We start from the raw sequence: 21,571 nt of genomic DNA on the forward strand, positions 1-21,571 counted from the left end.
GGTGCTAACCTTGAATTTCAAAATTGTATTAGATGAATATCACTTATAAGCGATAAAATAACCACACTTTTAGACAGACTGTGGAAAATCTTACAGGTTATAAATGATAGGCAGCTAATACAAGTTTAAAATACAAATGAACAGACTTTGAAAAACTAAAATATTCATCTTCTGGCCTCTTCTCGCCTCTCTGGAGGCCTCTCTGGAGGCCTCTCTGGAGGTAAATAAGGTCACTTATCATTACACTACGACACTCTTACAAGTTACAATCCGTAGCTTGGTCAACTAACTGATGAGAAATGACGATAAAGACTTATATAGTCTGAGCAGACCTCTAGACTGACATCATACACAACAAAAACAATATTGCCATGCATGCCTATCAACACTGATTCGCGCAGGAATTAGTTTGCACCGCTCACTTCGCACGGGTGCGATTTTTTATTATTTTTTTGCATTATCAAATGTTATTATCAGGCTATTAAACATACGACATTTAATCAACTTAAATGTTATTGTCACCTCAAAGGTTTACAGTTCCAGGGTGAAATTATTTGTCGTGGACAACGTTTTCAATAGGCCTCTATACACATGGGAAGAGAGTAGAGATCAGCTTTATTGTCAGTCACATCACAGGTTTACAGAAGTAAAGAAGTGGGTGAAATTCACTTTGTTCATAGAGATAGAAAGGATACAAGGAAGGAGGTGGCTACATAAGGTTCATGGATAACATAAATATTAGTCTGCCTTATAAGGCCGTTGCCGTGCCAAACCTACCCACTGTGTTCATTTGCACCATCTGAGTTCAAATAATACTCAGGATTTGACAGTGTAATGTGTTTGCTCCAGGTCAGTACATAAGCTCCAGCAAAGCTCTTAAGTCTCTCAGTCTTTATCTCTGCCTGAGGGACCGAGGACAGACAAGATGAACTACGGAGACCACTATCCCTCCTCGTCCTACCGAAAGATTTTCGGAGATTCTCCCCGTTTTTCAGCATCCCCCTTGCGCTTGAGTGGTGGCTCGACTCGGTGCTCGGCCTCCTCAGGGTTCAGGTCATTGGCTTCGTCCCGAAACAACGCCTCGTGCCCGGGCTTCTACAGAGGGTCATTCCGTCCCTTGTCCTTCTCCCCTGTCCCAAGCGACTGCCTCGACCTAGCCCAGACCTCCGTTCTCAACAATGAGATCAAGGTCACCCGGACCAACGAAAAGGAGCAGCTCCAGGGTCTCAACGACCGCTTTGCCGTGTTCATCGACAAAGTCCGGAACCTGGAGCAGCAGAACAAGGTGCTGGAGGCCGAACTGGTCACGCTGCGACAGAAACAACACGAGCCATCCCGGCTAGCCGAGCTTTACCAGCAGGAGATGCGGGATCTCCGGGCGCAGGTGGAGGAACTGAGCAGTGAGAAGAACCACATGCTCATGGAGCGGGACAGCATCGAGGAGGAACTGCAGAAGTTACGTGGCAGATACGAGGACGAGGTGAGGGCGCGGGAGGATGCAGAGCAGACCCTGAGGTCGTTCAAGAAGGACGTGGACGACTTCACGGTGGCGCGGTTGGACCTGGAGCGCAAGGTGGAGTCCCTGCTAGACGAGATCTCCTTCCTGAGGAAAGTGCATGACGAGGAGATCCACGACCTGAGTGCCATGGTGCAGGCGTCACACGTACTGTCCGTGGATGTGGAGCTCTCCAAACCGGACCTGACCTCGGCTCTCAAAGAGATCCGGCACAGCTACGACACCCTGGCAACCAAGAACCTCCAGTCGGCCGAGGAGTGGTACAAGAGCAAATTTGCCAGTCTGAACGAACAGGCCAGCCGGCACAACGAGGCCATTCGCACTGGCAGGGAGGAGATCAACGAGTTCAGGAGGCAGCTGCAGTCCAGGACCATTGAAGTGGAGACACTGAAGGGCACCAACGAATCTCTGGAACGGCAGATCCGAGAAATGGAGGACGCACACAATGCCGAAGTAGCTGCGATGCAGGTAAGCTAAATACAATGTCATGAGAAGACAAGCTTTTTTTGAAGCATGTTGTAGGCCTAAAGACTTAAAGTTATTTCATCTGCATGTGTATGCCTACTGTTTATAGGCCTGTAGGTCTAAAGCATAGACTTAATAATTCAGGGGTCATGGTGGCGCAGTCAGGCCTCACAGCTAGAAGGTCCTGGGTTTGAGTTCATGCCCATACCCTAGGTGGGGTTGGCAAAAGGGCCTTTCTGTGTGGAGTTTGCATGTTTTCCCTGTGTCTCCTCCTGGGTGGTTACCCTCACAGAAATCATGCAGTAATCCTGGTCTCTAATCTATACTGCCTCTCCCTGGCCAGCCGGGGTGCCTAATGGAGGGGAAATTAACTAGTTTGGAATAACGTGTTCTTTCCACACGCTACGTCAAAGCGGAGAAACTCCCCCCTTTCAGGTGAAAGAAGCAACTTGGTATCCTCATGCATAGAAGGAAGCATGAGGTCAGTCCATTGAGGGAGTGTAGCGCCCAGGATTATATTAGATAACTGACACCGGGTGAAAAATGGGTTACAAAATCATGGGATAAAAAATTCAAAAGAAAAAAATCAGATAAATATATGTGAAGTGCTGCTGATAACGACTTATGCTCAATTGCTCATATGAGCATGAAGCCAAATTATTATTACTGACGCACATAATATGTTGAAAAACAAGAAGAAATAGTGTAAAAGCAAGAACATTGTACATTTTTGAAAACGATTAGCCCACTTTGAAACGATTGTTGTAGGCTACAATCTATGAAAACTATGAGTTGCCCTGTCTATGGTGCTGAAACGCAATCAGTGCGCCATGGTCACTGCATGCAGTCTATTATAAGCCTACTACTGTACCAGTAAGGCTCCCTAATCGGGAGATAAGCGACCGTAGGTCACTTATCTCCACAAATAGGGCAAAAATGTGTTTTGCCAAAATCTTCCTGATCCATGTTGATGACATGAGTGTAGACATACTGTGTAGTGATTTTCGTGATTTTAGGGCAAAATCTGTAGGAGCAGTGTCCAAAAATGTGTTTTTTAAAATCGGCCTGGAGGTGGCGCAATATGGGACAGATTCATGTTGATGGGATGAGTGTAGACATACTGTGTACCGATTTGCGTGATTTTAGGGCGAAAATTGTAGGCGCAGTGTCCAAAAATGTGTTTTGCAAGAATCGGCCTCATGGTGGCGCTAGAAGAGGGCCATGTGAGAAATGAGGGGTGGGGTCTCCGCGCCGGCAAGGCGGACGAATAGGTACCGGCCCCGGCTGTCCCGGTCGCTCCTAGCCGGAGTTACGGCATTTTATGTGAGCTGCAGTGTAGGGGGTCCTCCACTGGGGGCGCCACCACTTTTGCATCCGTTCTGGAGCACCAGGAGTCGGTGGTCCCCGGGAATTCCCCGTGAGCAGCCCCGTTGGGGTGGTCATTTGGTCATGTTTGCGCATTTGGTCATTTTTTACATCTGGGGGTCCCCCAGGGACCTGGGGGTCCCTGGAGCTCCGGGGGTCCTTGGAGGTTGTAGTTTGGCAGCCAAGGAACGTGTGTGCAAAATTTGGCATGGATCGGGGCAACGGTTGCGGAGATATAAGCAGGGAAAAAGTGTGACGTGTGAGGTGTGACAGACAGACTGACTCACTCACACTTTGTGCAGGTTTTGATAGTAAATGCGACCTACGGTCGCAATAACTGTCTACATTCAAGCTCAGTCAAAAGGTAACAGCAGAAATCAGCAGGAATCTAGACTTCTTGTGCAGTGTAGACATAATCAGGGAAAAACATGGCAGTACAGTGATTTAATTCTCTCTTTTGTCTTCTTAAAATAAGTGCTAAATAGTTCCATGTTCTGATAGTAATCATCATTGCTTATACAGTTCAGTCTTGCCATTTTCCAGCTCTTTCGTAAAAACAGAAAGTGTATTTTCAGTTCAGGATACTGATTTCATTCAATCAGGAGTGGACCAAAACAATCAGCAGACAAAATTGGAGGTGTGTGAGGAGGAATTGTTTTTTTCTCCTGATTGAATGAAATTGTCAAACCAACTGAAAATGTATTTTGTGTCTGCAAAAGGAGACCCTTTTCACTGAAGATCAGTGATTCCATCTCTGATCATTCAATACAATGAGGACCTCTCAAAAACAAGTTGCTACAACTCAAGTGGCTTATCCTGTAGTGAAATATCAAAATAAAATAAAATACCTTTCATGCACACAGATAAACACGACTGTCTCCCATTCAGCAGAGTCGACCAAGACTCTGGACATGTAATATCATCAGTCAAAATACAGAGTTAACAATACTTTCTGACCCTTCTCTTTTTCATTGTTCCAGGACACAATAGTCCACCTGGATAATGAGCTGAGGAACAGTAAAGGTGAGATGGCCCAGCACCTGCGGGAATACCAGGACTTACTCAACGTCAAGATGGCGCTAGACATAGAGATAACTGCCTACAGGTACCTGCTCAGCTGAGAAAATTTACTTTCTCTAACACACAATCTTGAACCCTGTAATTCATGCACAGGTTATATTTAATAATATCCACCCTGACAACTCCTTTGGTTCACAGAAAACTGCTGGAAGGGGAGGAGACACACTTCGGCACAGGGATGTCATATGGAGCAGCCAATCACATTGTCAACTACCTGCCCCTTCCCTCAGCAGGCTCATCCCCCCCCTCCCCCTCCTCATCCCCCTCCTCCTCCAGGAAGAGCCGGAAGAAGGAAGCGGCTCGGAAGGAGAGCTTGAAGGAGACTGCTGAAGTGAAAGTAGAGAAGAGCTTGAAGGAGACTGCTGAAGTGAAAGTGGAGAAGAATGAAGAGGCAGATCTTAACTCCAACAGCTAGAAAGAGACAGACAGAGGGACATTTATGAAGAAAAAGAAAAAAGTTTAAATCATCAACATCCAGTGTATAAAAACATTGTCCCATACTGTCTATTGACAGTGTTTAAAAGCTATGCCTTTACCATAGGGCATAGGCTCCGCTCTGTGCATAAATGTTTCCCAGGTTTCCAGAAGGTGGCATGCCCGTTTCCTGTTGCGTTTCAGTTTCCTATGTCATATGTTTCATATCTTTTGATTGGCTCTGCAGCAGATCTGAATAGGAAACATACAACACCTTCATAGCGTGTGTTTCCGGTTCAAATCTGCGGCAGAGCCAATCCAACGAAGCAATAGGAACATGAACAGGAAATAGTTATGCCACCTTTTGAAAACTCGGGACTACGACTGAGAAAAAAATATAAAAAAAGAAGACACACCTAAGGGCTCAGAAGTAGGCCATGAGTCTATTCATTCCAAATGGGAAAAGTGAACATTCTTCCCAAGTCGCATAATCTACCGAACATTTGGAAATGGCATATTTCAGACAGACAAATCAGGAGAAAATCAACTTTGTTATCTACCTTTCTATGTCCCAGGCAGCAACACACTGTCGCGAGATCTAACAGTAAACATAGGATGCTCACGAGATCTGACGTCAGGTGGCTCCTCTGACCTAGTAGTCCATTTGTGTACCATTTTGCATCTAGTGGCTAAGCGTGGGGTGGCAGATCTTTCTAAATTAAGCATCTTTGACTATGGTTATGCACAGAGACTATTTTTAGTTAAGTCACTGTCAAGAATGATGCCGTAAACTGTCATCACAACAACACAAGGCCATGTTCAATAACATCACTAACTAGAGTTGACATGGCACAATTTGGTGGTCAAAGCTCAAGAAGATGTATTGATTAACACTATAAGATTGCATTTCCAAGCTTGTCTGATTGATTGAATACTTTATTATAAGTTTGCATAGGAAAAGGTACAGGACAGTACAGTTCACTGATACAAGGTCAATGGCTTGTTTAAATTGGGGTGCGTAATCAATTCAATTTCTCACCAGACATTGACCTATTCATACAGAGACGTGTTGTATTCTGTATAATATAGACCACATAAAACAAATGTTTCTAAAAAATATGTTGGTTCCTGTGTGAGACCACTTTGTCTTTTTAAAGGCTTTTTACTTCATCAAAAGTTTTGTGTGGCAGGAGATTTGCACTGAAGCCTATTTGTAATGATACAATGAAGTAAATATGTTTAGGATAAAGTTTCTATATTTTTGTGGTTGAGTGTGTATAGTGTTTTGTTTCTTTTGGCAACATTGTCATTTAAATGTCATGTACACTATATGCTGTCTGGTAACCATTAGAGCATTCCTTACTAAATCGCACAAGGAAAAGTTATATCCATTTATATGTATTGGTACAATGATTGATCGATTCAATTTATTTTATTAACAATGTATAGCCTAAAATATATACAATCAATGTATAAATCATACCAAGTATAACACACACAATACTAATTTCCAGTGTTGTCTTCCCACTGACTGAACATCATTTGTAAAATATAAAATGAAATAAAATGTGAATAAAATAAAATGCCCAACAGGTTCTTCACAGCTTTCATACTAGATAAAGACAATAAATGCATAGACACAGCCATAGGCCTATACTGTAAGTACACACAGACACAAGCCTGACAGTACTCTTTGGTTCACATTCAGGTCCCTTTGGCCTGGGGCCCTGGGGGATTAGCCTGTAGCCCCTATCTTGCACAGCGCCTTATCCCTGGTGCCTAATAATATATGTTTTTTTTTTTTTATATTTTGAAACATTTTAAAATAGTGAAAATAGCCAATGTACAAGCTCATAATGTGTAGATGTAGATCAGCTATTTTAAAATGTTTTTCAAAATACAAAAAGAATTCCTAATAAGGTTAGGTAAAAGGGATAAGGTATCGCACAAGATATGGCCTGTGTTTAGGGGAATGAACCAAGGGAGCATAATTTGTCACCACAAGTACTCCTACAGGCTGGGCTCTCTGTGCCCTCCCAGAGGGGGTTCCTCACAGGCAGATAAGCCGGTAGGATACAACCATAGTGACAACACACAGAAATGTGTTTGGGGAGGAATACATTGTCAGAACTACGAATAAATAGGGGAAAGGGCAAAAAGAAGAAAAAAAGGCCAATGCTCGTCCTGGAAGATAACCTGTTTATCGCAACAGCTTCAGGTACAAGCAGATCAATGCAGTGATCTCACCCTGTTCTCTCTCTACTCTAAAACTAAATGATAGGTCCCAGCCAGGTGAAACGCTTGGAATTCTGGACCCAAAGACAACATATCCTCCTAATATTTTATTTAACAATTAATAATATAAAGTATTACATGTTGGATTATTTTACTGTGTACCGAGAACATCCATATTGGATAAGGCATGTTTTCTAGCTGTACATCAAACACTCTTGTACACAAACACACACGCACGTTGAGAATGTTTAAGGTCACCATGTGTAGAGGGTATGCGCATGCGTAAAGTGAATGGCAGATCGAGTGGCAAAGGGAGTTTAACGTAGTTTAATGCTAACAGATAGGACTTTAATGTTTGGATGTATGGGCTGTCAAGGACCTTCATGAAACTGTACCTTTTCCTATACAAACTTCTAATAAAGTCTTCAATCAATCTATCAAAAGGCCAGAAAGTATTATTTTTTTTTTTGCCACTCAGTAGGCGTTCCAGCATAACTTCCGCCTTCCGGGTATGATGACACACACTTACCCTCTATAGCAGACAGTAGGCCTCCCTAGTCCCTACAGATCATAGCTTAAACAAGTCAACAGAATACAATGAACACTCAGGATTTTCAGGTGAGCTTTAAAACACAACGGAGACATTAAAATAGCTGCATAGTCATTTATTTAACACAAAGAAATGTAAGAAAGGTTGTGACAAACTACCATGTATAAATACCCGTTACATTTTAGCTTCATTTGCTCAGGAAGCATAATAAACATCTATAGATATGCATCATTGGAAGTCTGTACAAAATATAACTTATGTAAATCTGTGAAGCAATTAAATCAGAATATACAGTGTAGTAGTCCTTTGTCCTTGTAGTAGACAACTTTGGTAGCAATAAAAGCCCTTTCTCTCCTAAAACAAATTATATACAGTTAATTAACAATAATGTAGCCTGAAGCAAAACCACAAACCATGTCTTCAGTTGTTCAAATATGAAATTATTCCAGTCATATATGAATTTTGTAATGTTTAGCTGTAGAAATGATTTGAAAAGGTCAGTTCTACAGCTACAGTAAAATTGCGAAGCCTGATACACACACTAGTAACACCTGAGGGTGCATTGTGATTATGGATAGGAGAATGATTCAATATGTATAAAACATAGTACCACAAGCAGCAATTAAACACTATCACAGTATTTATAAAAAAAATGGGGGTGGGTGGACCATCCTTAAGGTATATACAGTAAAAAGAAATAACTGTAATATGAATCCACCTCAAGCACTGTTCAAAATAAGATATTACCGGATGCTTCAGATTCAAGAATCAAACAAATAAATAACTTCCACCATGTTATATACTCAAAATTGATTCTCTGGTTTATCTGGAAGTATCCTGGTCGCTGTTTCATTTCAAGCCCTTATAAACAACAATCAATCACATTTTCATACATAAAGCGAGAAACACGTCCAAGATCTACAATCCAGATATACATTAAAAAAAAAAGAAAAAAAAGAAGAGTGGCACAGTTGCTCAAGCTACTCACTTCCCCCTCAGGGTCATTGTATCCCAGCCCATAACATTTTTAGAGCAGTCTGCAGTTTGTCAGATATTTAATCATAATGCTGTTAATTAACTCGGCACTGTGAAACCTATACATCCCAGCAGTATCTCTTTCCTTCATCATTAACTGTCCTGACACCTGGAAGGATATGAGAACAGTGTTTCATTTGGTCTGTGAAAACTATGAGTGGTACCAGTCAAGGCTAGCTTTTCAGCTTGGTTTCAAAAGTAAAGTCTTGAGACTTGAGTCTTGTTGAGGAAACTAGCCCCGAATACTAGAGCAGTGTTGGCTATAGTTTTACCCAGAAAACAGAATATTGCACCGTGCATGACAGCAATAAATAAAATCAATAAACATTCCTCTGAAACAGTTACTGTTCTTTCTTTGAATCTGTCAAAACATCCCATGGCCTTTTTTAGGCCCCTGCATGTTGGCTGAGACACACTGGTCTAGAAAATGTCCATTTGTGACTTTGAAGGTTAATGTTCCCCATTTTATAATACAATTTCAACTCCTTTAACATTGTACAGATATTTTTCTTTTCCAATTGTACTGCCAAGAGGTGATGTTGCAATCCTTTCCTTTCTTTTGGTGAATTGGTTTAATCCATTAAAACCAGGAAAGCATCTGTGTCATTTTAGATTTTCGCTATAATTATAGCAACAACCTTTTTCACAAAACTTCTAGGATTTAGAAGAGTGGACCTCAAAAATAGCAGATCTACAAGCTCACTTCAAGGCTGATCGGGCCGGACCAGGCCAAAATGAAGCACCAAAAGACCATCCTGGGGTGGGGGGGAAGAAATGTACAAAAATAAAATTAGACGACAAAACAATTGAGCTGGAAGTATACCGTAATTGCTGGTTGTTATCTCTGGCCTCCATCTATGGGTCTCTCTGGATACTGATGCTATGCTATGTTTAGGTTTGTGAAGGTGTGTGGGGTTTTATTAGCCCACCTGTATTGCGTCCTCTCCTATGCTGGTCTTAACATCTTGTAGTGACTGGTACTGATCCAGAAGGTGTTCTCCACAAACCACATCCACCTGAATGACACAGCAAAACATTCAAGTTAAATTATCTTATTTATCTATCAGAAAATAAATACTAAATCAACAAATAACATGACAAAAAACAGATAGCATTTATTATAAATCACTGCTAACCCAAGTTGATGCATAGTTTTTAATGAGGAAATGCTTAACTAGAAGGGCAGGGGAAGCAAAGTGCTGGAACCAAGAAATCAGTCTAAGCTCTTAATCCCAATCACGTGTGTTACGGCTAAATATGCTCCCGGACTGAGATATCATTGGCACACCGGTTCATGCTGTGGCATGGAGTACCAAGACTGACAGAGTACCACTGTGTCTGAATAGAGAAATGTCATGATGTTCAATTATTCAGCTCTAATAGTTTAGTACTAATATAGTTTAGAATGGGTACTTGTAATTAGTTTGCTTTGTGTTATATTCACAATCACCACCTTGCATAAAACACAAATTCTACAAAACATGTCCTCTAGGCAGGGCAGTGGTTCTCAACTTGGGATACCCAGATGACAGTGAGTGAAGTGACAATTTAAGGACCTTTTTAATACTTACTAATATATACACAATTACTGCATCAAAAGTAATTAATAAACTAAACAAAACAAAAAGACAAGGGGAAAAAAAGGTCAAACATTGGCAAATTGTCAAATAATAAGAGGCATTGTGAGCTTGTAGATTGGCTATTTTTTTTTTTACAATACTTATCTGTAGAACAGAGTCAAGCAACATTGAATGCCTCAACTGCTACATTCCAAGTGCTTATCAGAATGGGGGGTCCTCAGTTCAAATATGATTATTTTGGGGGGTCACTACCTGAAAAGGTTGAGAATGACTGCTCTAGGGAATAGTTGGTGTTAGTTTGGTCCCAAAATGGCTATTTAAAAAGGATAGGCCTATTTAATTTAGGAAATCACGCACGAACAGATGCCTGTGCTTAACATCCACCATCTTCTTCCTTGCAAGATCTTCCCACACACATTTACAACCCTTGCAGTCATGCTGCCAGGTCTGTCTCAGAGACAATCAGGATCAAGGCTACAGCCTGTGTCACTTCCTGGTGTGATTAGGTTAGATTAAGTCCCAGGTCAGCTGACCTGGCAAGTGGGGCTGAGCTCCATCTTCCTCCTGATGAAGAGCTCCACGTGACGAATGGTGGCCTCCCCTGACACTCGCACATAACGCCTCTCCAGGGGCTGTAGGAGACAGAGGAGGGGAGCTGTTGGTTTGGAGGGCTGCGACACATGATTCTGAACAAACTTCTAATGGCATTGATATCTACTGCGGTTTCTGGTTGTGCATCTACTTTTGATTTCATTCACCTGTTGTCTGTGTAATTCTAATCTGGGACAGTGGGACTAGTCAGACCTAAACCAGTAGTACCAGGAGTCTTGAGCACCCAACTGGAGCATAAAGATACCCCAGGTTCACAATCATATAAAACAACTGTGATCACAATAATGCCTACTGCAATCTTCAAATATCCAGAGGGTACGGTGTTTTACTATCACTATCAAAAGCGTTTAAAATAGTTAGCTAAATGAAATGTTTGGTAGTGTAGAAAGAGTGGATCCCTGCATTCCGCATAAAGATGTGATTAGCCAAACATAAGTATATAAAGGGTTACATAAAAATAAAAGTCTTCATTACCTTGTAGTTGTTGATGCCCTCTTCAGCCCTAGAAACAAAACAATCGTCATTAGAGTGGTTAACATTTTGCAGTGCTGTCCAATTCCATTTTCCATTCACTTGTCCAGGCACAAAAGTCACTTGCCCGGATATAATTTTGCCATTTCACAGTCGTTTCTTTTTTTGACAAATTAATAAACCCCCCCTTGGCCCCCTCCACTCCACAGTCTGCATACAGTACAAAGCTGCTGGGAGCGTCACAAAAAAGGTGAAACCAAGAGGCACTTGTCCAAAGGACAAGTACATTTTTAATGAACTTGTCCATAAAGACATATTAGTTGTCCCGAACAACAGGACTCCCTGTTTTGTAAGAGAAAAGTGACTAAAAAGGGAAGAGGGGCATCTACTGGTGACATTCAAGTACAGCAGAGAATTAGAGCTGGCATTGAACATCGGTAGTGTTTCTATAACCAAACCATGCATTAAACAAAGGACAACATGTTTTGATATGGTGACATATGAGACCCTCACCCTACAAACTCCAACATTAGAGACACATCCAGCTCAGGTGGAATGGCAAACACAGTCTGTGGTATGTCCTTCTTCTGTTTCCTCAGGACAGTGGGACATGGGCGGGACACCGTCACTGGAGGGACAGGAATTTGAATAGATTAAAGTAGGGGTCTTCAACATTTTCAGGCCATGGACCCCTTAGCTGAGAGAGAGATGAAGCAGGGACCCCCAGATTCCATATACCGTAAATAACCAATTAGTAGCCCGGGCGTTTATTTCGCGAAATGGGGTCGGACCCCGGGCGCTTAAAAGAGGCCAGGCGTTTATTGGTAACAGGCTTTTATTTATTTTGGCACTGGCCAGCACTGGGCCATTATTTGGTTATTTTTTTACTCAAACTATATAATAGGGGTAATAATCAAAAATTAATAATAATAATTATTATTATTTTAATTGGTATGAACACCCAGGCAGCGACAGTAGGTAATGAGTGATTCTGGACCATAAATGACCATAAGTTAAAATAAATTGACTTGAAGGACCCCCTGTTGTAACTGAGGACCCCCTGTTGAAGACCCCTGGATTAAAGTGTATGAGGGAGCCAAAGAAAGAGTGGAGGACAGAAAGAGGAGACAGCCAGTTAAACACTTGAACCCCAGCATCTCTATTCTGGCCAATCTGGGGGTAACATTTAAGCAATATTTACATTATCATATTATTGGCACACCAGCGGCGAGTTCCGGAGGCAAGGCTGAAGTGCCAAAAATCATGATAAGGCACGACCCTTGAGTGTAATATTGCGATTATACTAAAAATATTAAAGGTAAATAAAACGTGTCAACTTAATTTCATTGTAATTAAGATATTCGATAGAAATGCGTAATTCTTTATGACAGATTTCGCTACTATGTCCCTGAACTTCACATGAAAACTGCTAGCATAGCCACTAACTAGGCATCGCCTACAGAAGCAATAATAGCGAGCCGGCAACCGGCACAGCTGATTTCTTTGTTTGATGAGACCTGTGTGGTAATGCACATTATTCACATGGGTCGAAAGCCATTTCAACCAATCAGATTGCCTCGTTTGAACTACATGTTGTATAAACACCATTAACCATCACCAATAGCCTATCTACAAGCTCACAGCGCATGACAACGTGTTATGAGCTTGTAGATTGGACATTTTTGGCCAAGAGATTTGGTGTAGACAGAAAATAGTTATAGAACTCAACTCAGATTGTTTTCCTATAGAAGATTTAAGTGGTTATGTTCCAGGAAATAGAAAATATGTAGCCTCTAATGGATGTCAAAGAGAAAATGAGAGTTACAGAGAGCATTAAAGAAAGACAGGGGGCACCAAAGACAGACCATAAGACATTAACAAAACAAATGTGCCATTAGAAAGTTTCTTGACATGAGCAACAATGCATAACGTGACCCAATGAAGTGGATCTGTTGTACCTGGTTTTGGCACCTCCAGACCTTTCCCTTTGTAGAAGGCGACCATTCGTTCACGCTCCGCTGCAAAGCAAAAAGAAACAAGACGTTTTATTGGAATTGTCAAATACAGTAACGACAACAAAACAAGACACTTGAGACCTTCTGCATACTAAGGGGCTAAGAAAGGCAAATTCCATGAGAAGGATGATGAAGAAATTGGCCTAAAATTAAGATGTATACTGTTACCATTTAGAATGGTTGATTTTCATTGCAGACCCAGACTACTGTGAATCTGCCTGGACCGCAGAACAAACATTGAGAGCTACCTTTTTAGATGTAATCAAATTCACAAGTGCCCACTTGATAGCCGAACACATTTTGTGAGCTGATGTCCTCACTCTGATAAATATGCTAAAAATGTCTAACATTAATATCATACCAGTCCAAGTCAAATATTATGTAGTATATCTGATATTATGTAGTACATAAGTATTGTGTGTACCATATAGACAATTGCTTTATGGTGAGGTGTTTTATGAGCCCTATGGTGTTTCATATCTTGCCTGTATGGATTAGTCACTAGGTTATACCAATGTTCAATTAATACATATATTTTACACTTACATTCCTCCAAAGAGGGAATCATTTTGTAGACAATATCTTGCAGTTGTCTGTCAGGTCTGCATAGAAAAAGATGGAGAGCACATAACATATGTTTTTAACATTTGACAGTTTGTTTGCAGACTTGCGTGTATTGTAAATCCCTGAGCTTTAATCATCCTAGCGGTAGAAAACACCTATGTATAGACCCACACCTACCCATGTATACACTACAGACATACTTCAGTAGCTTGAGTAGCATAATTGAAATAAAATGATCTGTTTTTGCTTCTTTTCAAATGGTCAATAAGAAAAGAAACACACACACACACACACACAAGTAATTTTTTACATTTCGGAATGAAATGCCTCAGTTCAGACTTTTGTATACTGTACATATACATTTTGAACTTGGTGCCTATACTTTTGTACTCAAGTACATTTTGAATACCGGACTTTCTCTTGCAACAGAGTATTTCTACATTGCAGTATTGATACTTTTACTTAAGTCAAGAAATGAGTATGGTTACATTAATTTTACTGGGAGGCAGACTCCAATGTGTGTATCACAGCAGCTTGTGCTGTTGTACTTGGTAGATCATTCTCCAGTGGATTCTCTGACGTCGGAGACGTTCTCTCAACGGATGCAACAGAACAACACAATACAATACACTGTAAAATCCTGAGAGTGCACGAGTGTAACCAAATGGACCCCTAACTGGTCCATTTGTATACTCTCGGAGTAAATGAACGCTCAGGATTTTACTGTGTATGATGACTGCAAAATCTCTGCTTCACACAAACAACCCTAGCTACTAGAGCAGAGCACAACAAAGGTGCCATGGCATTGGTCCGAAGGTTCATTAGTCCGAAGGTTCATTAGTCCGAATTTGTTCAGAATACTATGCCTAACTCTAACCCTAACCCTAACCTTAACCTCAGTAACCCTAACTAAATTCGGACTAATGAACCTTTGGACTAATGAACCTTCGGACTTGGGGGCAGTCCCCACAACGAAAGTATCATAGAAAATACATATAACACCACATACAAGATGTTTTGCATTGGACAGTGTCATCCATTTTGGTCCAGGTACTTTTAATGGTGGGGAAACACAGACATACCTGATATTGTAAAGTGGCTGTGTCTGGTGAACCACAATGCTGCATGTTGGACATTTGTTGCTGCCATAGAAGTGCTTTACAATGCAGCTCTTACAAACTGTGTGAGAAACAACATGAAATGAAGAACAGAATCGATATTATTCCAATTTATGCTTTTTTCCCCCCGAAAAACCCGTCACGAGACTAAAGGGAGGTCAAACTGACACAAAAATATGTTGCTGAGGACTTTATCTCAGAGTATCACATCTGGAAAGGTTTATGGTCAAAGACACCTTCTTAGAAGGTGTCAAATACTCAAAGCTCAGTTACACGGTGATGCAAAACACTACGTTCCCTTTCTTCATTACATTTTTGGCAAATCTATCAATAAGTCGCAGACAGAGTGCTCAAAACTCAGAACGCTGCCTGTGAGGTGTTGCTCAAAGCATGAATTGACCTGTAAATGGACTAGCACAGTCGCAGTCTGGTCTTTCTCAATGGATTTCCCGAATAGGAACCAGCAAGCCATCTCAGTGTTGTCTTGTGCATGGGTATACTGTAACAACAAGCCCATAACCCAAACTCACATGTGTCTAGGCATTCTGTGATGGTGGTGGCATCAATGAGGAACCCACAGCAGAGGCCACAGCGGATATATGGATAGAACTGGTTCAGGGGCAGCTTGATCTGTCGAGTAAAAAACAAGCCAAGGCAATTTTCAACGTTAATCAAGTCAGCTTTTTATCTGTAGAGCAAATTTGACAATATTGACACAGATGAAAACTTAAAAGAGCCACCACCAAAAATGTCATGTGATGCACCATTTTTGTGTGGTTATTAATATGTTTTTGAAGATTAACAATAAAAGCCCAGGTGGTTTTCTTGCAATCTGCGATTCTCTATTAGCTTATATATGTTTTTTTTTCATAATCAAAATCTGGCATTTAACTGGTTTGACCATGGTGTCACACAAACTGGCACAATCAAAGCATCGTCAAAGACAAGCATAAAATGCATGCTTGGTGTGTGTGTTGTCCAGTCAGTCTCTGATTGGACAACACAGCATCAAGTCACAATGGTGGAGAGTGGATCTTTAACATTAGTCTGCTTCCTACAAAAAACGGCATTGTAACATGACGTGTATTAGTGTAACTTTCAACAACAACAAGCAAGTGTAACTTTCAAATGGTTTCAAACCACCTGCTAAAGTTACACTGACAATAACTATCCAACACTAAATGCTCAAACCACCTGCTAAAGTTACACTGACAATAACCTAGTAGTCAGTGGTGTAACTAAGTACATTTACTTAAGTACAATTTTGAGGTATTTGTACTTTACTTTTATCTGCTATTTTTATACATTTGAAAACCAGAAATGGAACATTCTGCATGATGAGTACTTTTACTTTTGGTACATTTTGATGCCAATACTTTTGTACTATTTACTCATCTACATTTTGAAATCCAGACTTTTAATTGTAACAGAGTATTTCTACATTGCAGTATTGATACTTTTACTTGTAAGTAAAATATGTGCGTACTGTTTCCACCACGGTCCTTGACATGTGACCTAGTAAACTTACCCCATCCTCTGAGTCGTCAGACTTGTAGGGTGAGTCATCCTGACTGTAGCTGCTCGGAGAGCCATGGTCCTCCCCTGGACCACGTGTTGTTGGTGTTGTTGACATCTTCGAATAAGACCTATTTCTGCTCATATTATCTGCCGTGGGATAACAGATTATTTAAAGCAAGAAATAAATATTTACTACCAAGGAATATACAGAAGATGTTTTTTTTTGACAGAGAGGGGGGTTAGCCGCAAATTGCAACACTAGATTTTTTTTATACTCGGATGAATCTAGGGTTGCAATACCTCTCATAGGGATCCAATGCATGAAAACAGTTTTTTGCTATCTGATTGTATTAAACGACTTCAAACTCACCAATATTGTGGCTCTATGGAAAGCTTGGAATTTACTCTTGCTATCTGCAAAGTGTTTGTTTCTGAAAAATCCACCGTAGAATTGTTATCATTTTATTTTCTGTCAAGAAATTCAGTTCGGGTGATTATTTTTTCTAAGTGCTGGAGTTTGGAAGCGCTTGTGGGAAGTCACTCAGCAGTCCTGTGTACCAGCTGGTTCTAAATGTCACATAGCCTAATGCAGGAGGCAGCGGGACATGGCGTTATAGACGAGCGCTTCCGAAGTTCAAGACTTAGAAAAAAAAACATGTCTTCTCGGATTTCTTGACAGAAAATAAAATCATAACAATTCTACGGTGGATTTTTCAGAAACAAACACTTTGCAGATAGCAAGAGTAAATTCCAAGCTTTCCATAGAGCCACAATATTGGTGAGTTTGAAGTCGTTTAATACAATCAGATAGCAAAAAACTGTTTTCATGCATTGGATCCCTATGGGAGGTATTGCAACCCTAGATTCATCCGAGTATAAAGAAATCTAGTGTTGCAATTTGCGGCTAGAGGGGGGTTATAATTTAAGAGGGGAGCTTAATTGTAAGCAACTTCTTATCCACACCACTATGAAATGTCAGTGTATCACAATCTGTGGGGTCAATTTATGGAATCGTCTGGATTTGGAACTCCAAAAAAGCACTAATATTGTGCAGTTTAAGAGGAAGTATAAAATCGACAATCTCAATTGTTATAGAACGGAGGAAAGGGGGTGCTGATTGTATTTAATTGTTTATTTATTTTATTATTATTATTTCTTTGAGTAATATAGTGATCAGAATGTGAGTGGATTGTCTATAGGACGATTAGTTAGAAAGCAAGTGGGTATGGATATGGGCTATGTGTAGAGTTGTTGTGTAGATAAATATATAGATATACATAGATAAATCATAGATATCAAAATATATAGTAAGTATAGGAATAATGTATGCACTATACAGATATCATAGGATTAGATGATGTACAGTATAATTGTAATTGTTTATGATTACGATTATTATATAATAAAGGGGTAGGCTTAAATAAGTCTTTACTTCTTCCTTCTCCTTTTTGGACATATTGGGGATGAGACATATTTGTTTTTGTTTTGTTTAATTTTATATATCTATATCTATATCTATATCTATCTATATCTATATATATATATATATAGTGTGTGGCCTTCATTGTAATTTGTTTTTATATGTAACTTCAAAATAAAAATTAACTATCAAATCAAATAGAGTAAAAAAAAAAAGTTCTATACCAATCAGACAAATTGAAACACCTGTTTTGGTCCTCAAACAAAATTTGTACTACACTATCTGAGTTAAATTAACATGGATTTTGCTATATAAATGGGGGTCTCAGAGATAGAAATGCCATTAAATGGGGGTCCGTGGACTGCATGTCAAACTGGGGGTCCTTGAAATTAAAATGGTTGAGAAATCACTGCTAGAGGCAAAGAAAGTCTTGTCTTATTGCTTATTGATGGGGCTGGTCCTTTGCATATTTTTTCACATGGGGGTCCGCCGTCTATAAAGTGTCAATGTGGGGGTCCTCGCTATGAAAAGAAGTTTGAGAACCACTGCGATCATGGACTATCTGCTGGCTACGCGGATAGCTTGCTGCTGCTAGCTACCTGAAGTCAGAGTTAAAGAAACGCAATGAATGAGGAAGCAAAGTGTTTCTGCTTTCAGTTTCAACCAAAGTGGGGTTTAACGAGCAATCGGAGCTTTCATTGCCATCATTGTTACAAAATAACCAGTGTCTCACACAAAATAAAGTTATTACTCACTTTGTCTTGGTCGGTCGTCACTTGTTTTGGATTAGAGAAGAACGAAAGTGGCGGTTCGTTCGTTCGTGGCGTAGCGTGCGCTCCAGTCTGCGGCAACAACGACTATTTCCGGGAGGAGGGCCGAATAATGACGTCACAAGGAGGAGGGGTCGGCCATTCACTTTGGCCAGGTTGTATATCCGGTCACAACTCTTATGATCCGGTGTCGGTAAAAGGAAGAGCGGATACGGATGGAACCGCTCAGTTTGCGTGCGTGAGCGCGCGCGTGTGTGTGTGTGTGTGTGTGTGTGTGTGTGTCAGTGGGGTAACTAAGTACATTTCATTTACTCAAATTAAAGATCCACTGTCACGCCCCGAAATTATAATAGTATGATACAAGTTAACAAAAAAGTTAAAGTTAAAGGGATATTACACTTTCAAAACTTTTTTATCGTCTAATCAGGCTTGTATGAACACCCTGAACAGTTTTTAATTTGCTTCATTCAATATTTAGATATTTGATGTAAATGTTACCACCTCCAACACACCCAGGCCCTCTCCACATACACACCCATTGTAACTTCAAACTCCATTTTAACCATGATAGATTCATTAAAAACACCCATTATTTTTTCTGGTGACTCATTTTACCTTCCTAATACGTGAGCAGACCGTGTTTTTTCAATAACCTTTTTATTTTATTTTTAATAATTCTTTGGGAAAATGGAAAACATTAAATACAATAATATTTTATTGAAAATAAATGAAAAAAGTTATTGAAAAAACACAGTCTGCTCACGTATTAGGAGGGTATTATGAGTCACCAGAAAAAATAATGGGTGTTTTTAATGAATCTATCATGGTTAAAATGGAGTTTGAAGTTACAATGGGTGTGTATGTGGAGAGGGCCTGGGCGTGTTGGAGGTGGTAACATTTACATCAAATATCTAAATACTGAATGAAGCAAATTAAAAACTGTTCAGGGTGTTCATACAAGCCTGATTAGACGATAAAAAAGTTTTGAAAGTGTAATATCCCTTTAAGTACTGTACTTGAGTACATTTCTGAGGTATTTATTTGGTATATTTCCAATACGTTTACGACTCCACTACATCTCGGATCCAAATATTGTACTTTTACTCAACTACAATTATTTGATAACTTTATAAATTATTCTAAAACATATAGGCCTATAGGCTACCGGTAAACCACTTTAGCCCCATTCTATACCTAGGAATGTTGGAATGTTCACTTTTATGTGTAGGCTAGGTCTGTAGGATGGCACTGGTTAAAATTCCAAATAGAAACCACATGCTTTTCACAGGTACAGGGAATTGAATTATGTAGCCTAGGTAAGATAAGTAGACTATCCCTCAAATAATCAGTGTCAAGATGCCCTTTAGCAATAACTTTAGCAAGGCCTTATACCCCTAGATGTGTCATTTTTATGTGTTGAAAAAACATCAGATCCCAAATGATTCAAGCTTATTGTGATTAAATGAAGGTGAAGAACACACACTCATCTTCCCATATGCTAGTGTAAGGTTTATTTGCAGTGGTAATTTCTTACGTAAAAGTATCAATACCACAATGTGGAAATACTCTGTTAGGGTGCCCTCACACCAAAATACCTATGAGAATGGAATCCGCGTTCTGCCAATGCATTTCAATGAGAAGGGAGCGTTTTTTTGCAGAAATCCTCTGCTGGCATGAAACCGCTTCACTCTCATTGAAATGCATTGGCGGAACGCGGATTCCACTCTCATAGGTATTTTGGTGTGAGGGCACCCTTACAAGTAAAAGTCCAGTATTCAAAATGTACTTAAGTAAAAGTACAAATGTTTTGCCATCAAAATATATAATATACAGTACTTAAAGTATGTCCCATTTCACAAGTTCAATATGTATTTGAAAATAGCAGATCTACAAGTGGTAAGTGGTTAATGTACGTTTTTCCTACCAACATAATTTCCTACCAAACAACCCTGCTCTCATTTCTTGAGGGTAAATCTCAGCCATAGCAGTCTTGGTCTGATGGTGACCCATAACTTAGTAAGAAACAACTTTAGGGACCATTGCCCAGTATTGTAATTGCATCCATGAATCCAGCAGGGAGCACAATACTGCAGTCATCAAGATAGGGAATTGCAGGAATGTCCTCTTCTTCACACCTCTCAATTTTGTGGCGTAAACAACCTTCACAGGCGAGCATTGTGTTTCCATTGTTACTTAGAGTAGATAGTTTAGGTATTCAAGTTATCTCATGAAAGGGGTAATTCTGTGGTGATTTGCACAGTATGGGTAAATGGGGTTGTGTTGCACCAACGCATGCACCAAGTGTATACAGGCCTACGTGAAGTGAAGCTTACAGAACCCTTTGTTTTTTTGCAATAACATAGAGTGATATATATTTATATACCGGTAGTTTAGGAATTCAGCACAACAGCTTAAAGGCGCAAATATAGAATAATCTTTAGCTCCTAGACCACCTACATACATCACAGGCAAACGGAGTAGGAATTTAAAGGTCAAGGCCACCAGTATTGGCCAAGTTTACGTTTGTAACAATGCTTTGTGAGAATAAAGAACAACTAAGACTAAACCCATATCTAACTCAAAAGGCTTACTAAGCCAATCCAGGTGACGTGAAGTACAGTGAAATCTCAGAAGCATTGCATGTTACACACAGTGCTGCACATTGCAGAGACATGCCTGCCATAGTTTGGCCGGAATATCCCCTTAATAGGCCAGCAGCGGCATGTCTGAACAGCGCTGCTATTTTTTCTCTCTCTCACCACTAAAGTATTCGTGAATCACAGGGAATTCTTTCAACCAGTCACAGATAAAAATCCACATTGTACATTGGAAGATAAGTCTCA

General features: G+C 40.2%; 2 protein-coding genes across 2 annotated transcripts; one reads left to right on the forward strand and one right to left on the reverse strand.

Annotated features, from left to right (window-relative positions):
- Positions 1-925: 925 nt before the first annotated feature.
- On the forward strand, positions 926-4,841 carry inaa (internexin neuronal intermediate filament protein, alpha a; the record flags this gene model as incomplete). Its single annotated transcript, XM_080740648.1, has 3 exons — positions 926-1,984; positions 4,327-4,451; positions 4,565-4,841. The coding sequence occupies 3 exons, from the start codon at positions 926-928 to the stop codon at positions 4,839-4,841; spliced, it is 1,461 nt and encodes a 486-aa protein (XP_080596774.1).
- A 4,467-nt stretch (positions 4,842-9,308) lies between these two features.
- On the reverse strand, positions 9,309-18,774 carry pcgf6 (polycomb group ring finger 6). Its single transcript, XM_080740244.1, has 11 exons — positions 18,714-18,774; positions 16,549-16,685; positions 15,551-15,650; positions 14,985-15,081; positions 13,885-13,940; positions 13,282-13,341; positions 11,837-11,951; positions 11,327-11,354; positions 10,774-10,872; positions 9,590-9,676; positions 9,309-9,415 (listed from the first exon to the last, which is right to left on the reverse strand). The coding sequence occupies exons 2-11, from the start codon at positions 16,678-16,680 to the stop codon at positions 9,365-9,367; spliced, it is 825 nt and encodes a 274-aa protein (XP_080596370.1). The 5' UTR covers positions 16,681-16,685; positions 18,714-18,774; the 3' UTR covers positions 9,309-9,364.
- Positions 18,775-21,571: the final 2,797 nt, after the last annotated feature.

Source organism: Nannobrachium achirus (assembly GCF_963921795.1).
Source record: "Nannobrachium achirus genome assembly, chromosome: 13".
NCBI classification, from domain to species: Eukaryota; Metazoa; Chordata; class Actinopteri; order Myctophiformes; family Myctophidae; genus Nannobrachium; species Nannobrachium achirus.

What these genes read in the sequence shown, in the direction of transcription:
- pcgf6 (XM_080740244.1), bottom strand. Translation starts at nt 16,680, where the DNA reads ATGAGCAGAAATAGGTCTTATTCGAAGATGTCAACAACACCAACAACA. An exon ending in TCTGGAGGTGCCAAAACCAG is followed by an intron (nt 11,952 to 13,281) that starts GTACAACAGATC and finishes CTGTCCCTCCAG; the next exon opens with TGACGGTGTCCCGCCCATGT. An exon ending in TAGGAGAGGACGCAATACAG is followed by an intron (nt 9,416 to 9,589) that starts GTGGGCTAATAA and finishes CCCCCACCCCAG; the next exon opens with GATGGTCTTTTGGTGCTTCA.